Source organism: Cariama cristata, unplaced genomic scaffold (genome assembly GCF_000690535.1).
Source record: "Cariama cristata isolate BGI_N322 unplaced genomic scaffold, ASM69053v1 scaffold16939, whole genome shotgun sequence".
NCBI classification, from domain to species: Eukaryota; Metazoa; Chordata; class Aves; order Cariamiformes; family Cariamidae; genus Cariama; species Cariama cristata.
Genome location: NW_009635441.1, coordinates 589 through 7,216, shown reverse-complemented (window position 1 = coordinate 7,216; position 6,628 = coordinate 589). Strand labels below are relative to the sequence as shown.

The 6,628-nt window shown below is 38.1% G+C and overlaps 1 protein-coding gene across 1 annotated transcript in view; it reads left to right on the top strand.

Annotated features, from left to right (window-relative positions):
* ORC5 (origin recognition complex, subunit 5) overlaps positions 1-6,349 on the top strand; it is a 67,809-nt gene extending 61,460 nt beyond the window's left edge. The window contains exons 13-14 of the mRNA XM_009707561.1: positions 981-1,093; positions 4,676-6,349. Of these exons, the coding sequence (XP_009705863.1) occupies positions 981-1,093; positions 4,676-4,721 (159 nt within the window). The 3' untranslated portion in view covers positions 4,722-6,349. The remainder of the gene's footprint in view (positions 1-980; positions 1,094-4,675) is intronic.
* Positions 6,350-6,628: the final 279 nt, after the last annotated feature.

Genomic DNA, 6,628 nt, shown 5'->3' with positions numbered 1-6,628 from the left:
TTCTTGATACATTTATTCTTCAGAAATTGCTTGCTGTGCTATTAGCATTACACAGAGGTAGGTCATGGTTGGCTGGTTTTTTTTGAAAAGTAGAGCTGTGGTCAGATACTAGTTCTTCATAGAATGTAACCTTGAATAGTCAGTGGCATTTATAGCAAAGGCAAAAGAAAATTTTTCTTGTTTTCTGCTTTTACCTCTTTCTTTCCCCTGGGAGCTGAGAGGAGGTAGGGAGACAGTGGAATCACGACAGAATTTTTTCCTATCTGAGGTGGAACAGACTAGTTGACATCCCATGACTGCACTTTAGTGATACCGCTCTCGTCATTTGGAGGAGCAAAGATAGTGAAAAATATGCTGGTACATTGCTATTTTTGGTAAAATAATCAATAGCTCTGTCAAGACACTGCATGTGTGTGTGTAGACAAATTTTTCTCCTTTCAGGCCCTGCTCTTTTTAAGCACACAAACTTCCAGCCTTTCCTTTCCAACCTTCAATTTCTTTTTTATCTAGAGTAGAGTGATACATCCATCTGTTCAAAATGTGGTATGAACTGGCACAGGAATATCCAACTTTGAGTGTGAAAGTTCAAGAGGAGGTCTTTGGGTGTAAAGGAAAGAGAATCAAAGTCTCTCCTGGTTGTCTGGCACAGATTTGGAAAATATTCGGCTCGTGCCTATTATTCCTGTTCCCTGCATCGCCTTTCTTTCCCTGATCAGAACTCTGGGATAATTCTTGATACAAAGGATGAAGGGTTTAGCCTGTGTCTCTCACTGCCTGTGCTGAAAATGTAGTGGTGAAAATGTATATGCGTTCCTGGGTTGGCTAGCTGCAGAACTATGTGAAAATCAGTGATGAAGTATGAGTGACTTTCCAGAGAAATATGGGAATGATGCCAAATGGAAAAAAAAAAAAATTAAAATTGGCTACTACTATTCGTTTTAGCAAAAATTACTAACATTACCAATGTTTCTTGTTCATAGATCACCTCTCTTGTGACTCTCCAGCTTTTATCCATGGTTGGCCATAATGACCAGCTTGATGGGCCACGATATAAATGTACTGTATCTCTGGACTTCATCAGAGCCATTGCCCGGTGAGCCTATTAGAGATCATTTACTGTTGTACGTGCTGACTTGAAAGAGACTTCAAACCCAGTATTTGCTCAGTCTATAACTCTCTGCAGACTAGAATAGAAATGTATGGATGTTTTCTAAGAATGAGTGAATGAGTCGTCTTATTTATGAGAAGTGTTGAACTTGAGGTAAGTATAGTCCAATCCTGTTTTCAAAAAAATTTATGTTACAGTGGCAGTATGTGTTACAGTAACATACTGTCTTTGTGCTCAACAAAGGTCAGGGACTTAATGTGAAAATACTGCTCTAAAATGTCACTCCGTTTCATTACCAAAAGGCACGTTATGGTATTTGAATCTGAAATGATATTTAGTTCTTAACAGTATTTGTTGTACATATGATATAAAAACTTCATAGGTTATAAGAATTCTTCCACATAGTTTATCATATGTGATCTGTAGTTGATACAAACTAATTCAATAAATGAATATAGGTACCTCAACAACTCTATTCATTCAGAGCCTTCATTTTTTGGAGTCTGAGAACAGTTCCAGGTCCATCAGGAGCGATGGTGATAAATTACAGACAGAAATGCATGCAGTACATAAGTAACAAGCCTGTATCTCATTTTTATGAAATGCCAACAGCATTACCTCACACCTGTTGCTGCAGCCAGCTTATTAGCAAGTCTTGGATAAAGACTCTATAGCCAGAACAGAGCCCAGAAATGACATGTGGTGAAAAGGAGAAGTGTTGTCAAGGCCAACTCTTCTTTGTAATGTGGGACTTCAGAGGAACCTGTGGTGTAGACTGTATCCCGTAACCTCAGTGCACTTCTTGCTCTTCTGAGCTGTTAAATGTCCAATAGCCTTGTCAGTAAACCCCACAGACACACTAATTTCAATTTGCAGTTGGACAGGCCATAGAATGAAACTTCATCTGGTTCAGGCCTGGCTGGACCACACTGCCAGGACCTCCACAGCTTCACTACGTCACTTTGCTATTCCCAGCAATAAAGTCGCTTGCAAATGATGTGCTGAAAAAGCTCCCACTGGTACCAAGTACAGCAGGCCATCTGCTCAGGAACATGGATCATTGTGTATACAGACATCCCCAAGTTCTTGTCTCTGCTCTTAACTCCTACAGTGAATACAGAGACCAGTTCATAAACTCTGCACTGACTATGAGGGTTCTTGAATTAAGATACTTGAAATGATGTCCCTCTCCTTGCAACTTTACCATTCTTAGAAGTTTCATTGACTCCATTAAAGTTGCTGGAAGGTAGAGATGGCCAGAAAACAGGACCAAAACTTGTGCTATGCAGCTTATGCTTACCAGAGAAAGTAGTTGTCTGAGAAGCTATCACTTCAAACCTCAGTGCGCAATATAGTGCTTTGGCTTGCTTTCCTTTAGGTCGGATGTGTGTGTGTATATATATCTTGACTGACTTTTCCTACATGTTACAAGAAAGCAAGTAGTTCTTTTTTTCCCCCTCCAAGTAGTTTGGAAGTGTTTGCATGCTGCCTGGAATGGGCCGTTTAAATGACCTGACAGATTGTAAAGTTGACCTTGTTCTACTTTTGTGCTGTTCCCCTTTTTTAATGTTATCTTGCTTTGTTCCTTTGTTAAACTTATTTTATTAAGTATCTTTTTCAGCCCATGGTCTTTGTTAGGTCTTTAAGGAGGACGATCCATAAAGATACAAGGTTTCATGAACCAATGATAAATGGCCTTCCCCCTTGTCTTGATGGGGCTAGCTACAGGGTGAAGGCATGATCTCCTGTGCTGTAAGAAATTTCATTTTCTACCTGTGCTATAGTCTTGCAACTGCCTGTAGTTTTTTAACCACTCATGGGAGAGGTTATATTTATTGCAGAGAAGGAGCAGCCCATCTCTTGATTCTTTTTTCTTTGTTACTGTAACAGCAGTAAAATAAGTTTGTTAGTCACTGAAATCTTCAGCTACCTCATCCTTGTTACCATCTCAGCCTTGCTACTCTAGCATATTTCCTAATGGAAGACTGAAAAGTGCAAGGAGCAGGACAGAAAATGAGGCTCTCTCCTTCCCCTCCCCACCCCCATTCAGGCTGTTTAGATTGTCATTTCATTTTCTGTGGTTTTTAAGAAAGAGTGAAGTTTGCATTTTTCAAAAAACCAAAAGCCGTCTGTTTTTGGAAAAGAGTAAAAAACTTGCATCTCTTCCTGGTGGTTTTTAGTGTAGTAACCACTGGCCATGCACAGTCTCTCTTGTTAGTACCACAGAACCTCATGTCTGCCTCTATTCTGTTGCATATATTCAGTTTTTGCAGAGATATTCCCATACTTTTTACCACATAGTATTTACACATTTAGCTGAAGGTAAGGTTAGACATTTCTTTTGTTTGAAATTTTTAATTTCTGTTTTAAGAATTTGAGACATAAGTTCATAAATTTTCCGTAGCTGAAGTAGAGATCTCTTAATATTTGTTGAATGTAATGGATCTTTTCATATAGTCTCTAATGAACCTGGTTGCTAAGACAGGACGAAGGTGTTTCATTTAGTTGATAAGGTCAGCACTTCTTAAGTCTGTGATTTTGTTTCTGTGGAAGGCATTGTTACTAAAAGCACTTTTGAGTGACACAATGTCATGTGAGTCTAACAGTGGCAGTTAATTTCTTTAATTTTGTTGCTGGATTATTAAATACACTCAAACACAGTATTTCTTGTTATGCATCTTGGGGATTTCTGAACTTTTTCTCTGCCCAATATGATGTTTTCCAGAAACTTTTTGAAAAGTGGGTTACAGGATGATGTGTGAGCAGAGAATATGAAATGATTGTAGTTTAACAAATAAGACATTCAACCAGTTAATCTCACTTACCATTGTGAGCAGTTATTTTTGCATCATTGAATACTTTTTAAAAAAACTTTTAATTTTATACTTATTATATGCAGTAATTTGCATTACTTATTCAAACAGTAAACCCTAAAGTCTGAGTGTTAGATTGTATAGCAGAATGAGTTTAGAGACAAAAAAATAATTACATGTTTTATTCTACTGCTGTTTCATTCTGCCTGCCATTAAAGTACAAAAGTATACATTAAAATCTTCTATCCCATTGAGTGGCATTCTTGGATTTTTCAAATTTAGCTATGAACGTGGGTCAACTAGTGTCAAGACTGAAAGAACGCAGACTGCAAATGAGTACAGATGAAGGAGTAACGTAGTACATGCTAAAACAGGTGGTTTGGAAGATGAACAAAACATTCAATAGCATAAAAGATTGCTACTTTGCATCGCCAACTAGAGTATCGTGTTTACCATGTGAAAATATAATCTTATTAACTTTGATATATTTTTACTGCTTAATGATCGAATTAAGAATCTTCCAGTTTTTACTGGAAAGCTGCTTTATTTCTTTTTTAGAATCTTACAAAGTTTAAATACAGATACTGTAAATAACACTAGAAGTTAAAAATTTATTCATCCTTGATTGCATTTCTTTTGGGGATATTGCTTGATTTTGATTGTGCAGAAAGTCCTGCGTGTGCCGTCTCCAAACAGGTTAAAGTCTTAGCACTGTTAAGATGATGGCTCTAATATACTGTGTTTTTGTTTATAGGACCGTGAACTTCGACATAATAAAGTACTTGTACGATTTCTTGTGAAAACAAGCTTCACAGCCATATGGACACTGTGACAATGACTAAGGCAAGCTGTGTTCATCTCTCTACTTAGCTGGCCAGAAAGAAGAGTATTTTGGCTCTCTTGGATTTGTCCAAACAGGTGCTGGCCCAGCATGGAACCTGATGAAAATATTCTGATTGGTCTGGGTGGATCTGAGCAGAGGACTATTTACCAGGGACCCTGGAGTATTTGGAAGCAATGTGTTAATTATAAACAGCAGGGTTTGAGCACAATCTGTTCTACTCTTAATGATGTTATCTTAACACTGAAATTGCCTGAAACCCATTTACTTAGGACTGCATTTTGCTCTGTGAACTCTCCCCAGTGCTTTGAACATGGCAGCAGCCCTTGTTTGTATGCCCAGTCTTTTCACTTCCTCTCCACAGGAATCTTTGCAATTGCCTGCCAAAGCAGCTTTTCCTGAGGCCACCATTTTAGGAGAGTGGAGTAGCAAAATATAATAAACATAAGAACATATTTTAAATCAAGCTGGTATAAATCCTTCTTTCTCTTCAGTCATATGTAGGCAGACTGTTACACTGTTATATGGAGATCACGATGATAGGAGACTCCCAATTAATCACCATACTGTCTTTTTTCAGACCATTCATAAATGTTGACTGTGAATCTATTTTTAAAAAGCTTTATTTTAAAAGAAGTAATTAATTCTTAAAGTTCTATCCCGATGTCAAACTTGAAAAGTTTTATTTTTGTTTTAACATTTTATAGTCCTTTTACCTCATCCAGCTATATTAAGTGCTAATTATAATGCTGTTTTGAACAAACGTACTTTAAGATATGCACTGTAATAGTATCTGTCCTGTAGAGAAGGACAGTGCAGCTGCCTTTCCATCAGAAAGGGAGAAATTCAACAGGTGACAGAGTATTCCTGGAGTAGTTCCCCAAAAGAGGTGGAATAGTGAATAATCAATGTGATGTTATAACATAAAACCTTAGCTTTGGAAATACATGATGGAATACACTACAATTACATTTGTCTCCAGTTTACAAGTACAGAATTCCCAACTGCCACAACCTTTATGGGTTATTAAAATCCCCTGGTCCAGTATGGGATTATTGTCTTCATGAATCTGAAGATTTCTGTCACCCTCTTGAAAACTCTGGGTCCCACAGCCTGTTACTCAGATGTTTTACTCCTGAATGCTGACCTTTGACTGTTCGACAGTACAAGACCGTGCCATGTCCTGTGTTGACCATTATGGTTTTTTCCAAGGAAAAATGGTCATTCTTTCCCCACCTTGCTCTGATACTGGTGATGGTCAAATACCCTGAACATGTGTAGCTTTTTCTTTTTTTTTTCTTTTTCTTTTTTTTTTTTTCTTCCCAGTTGTGGGTGTGTAGCCAGGCTGCTGGATTCAGACCCAAATGAATGAGTTCCAGGTGAATCTAAGTGACAAAAGCATCTTTCTGGCCAAGCTATCGCTTCCCCCCTCAGGAGAGTGTGAAAGGGCAGCAATGAGTCATCTCCGTGATCCGTTTTCCTTCCTACCGCTGAGCTGAATCAAACCCTGCACCTGTCCATGAGGTGGCAACATTTGTCACACTTAGTGAAGTGCTTGGATGCAAATACATAACCTGTTTCAAAATGTTTACAACCTGCTTTTGGTTTTACTAATAAAAATGTACATAAGGTGAGGGCTAAACTTTACAGTGTCTTTCCCCTTTTGGAGCTAGCTGTGGGCTGAGCTCAGTTCTTGTGAATCTCATGTATGACTACCTAGGGCTGACAGTTGGAGAAGAAAGAAGGTTTGAGGTGTTCATATGTAAACTAGTCCATATAAAGCAACAGCAATATGTCGTAGGTTTTTGTAATACATGATCTGGATTAGAATTTGATGTATGAAACATGACGGGACTGTTACTAATT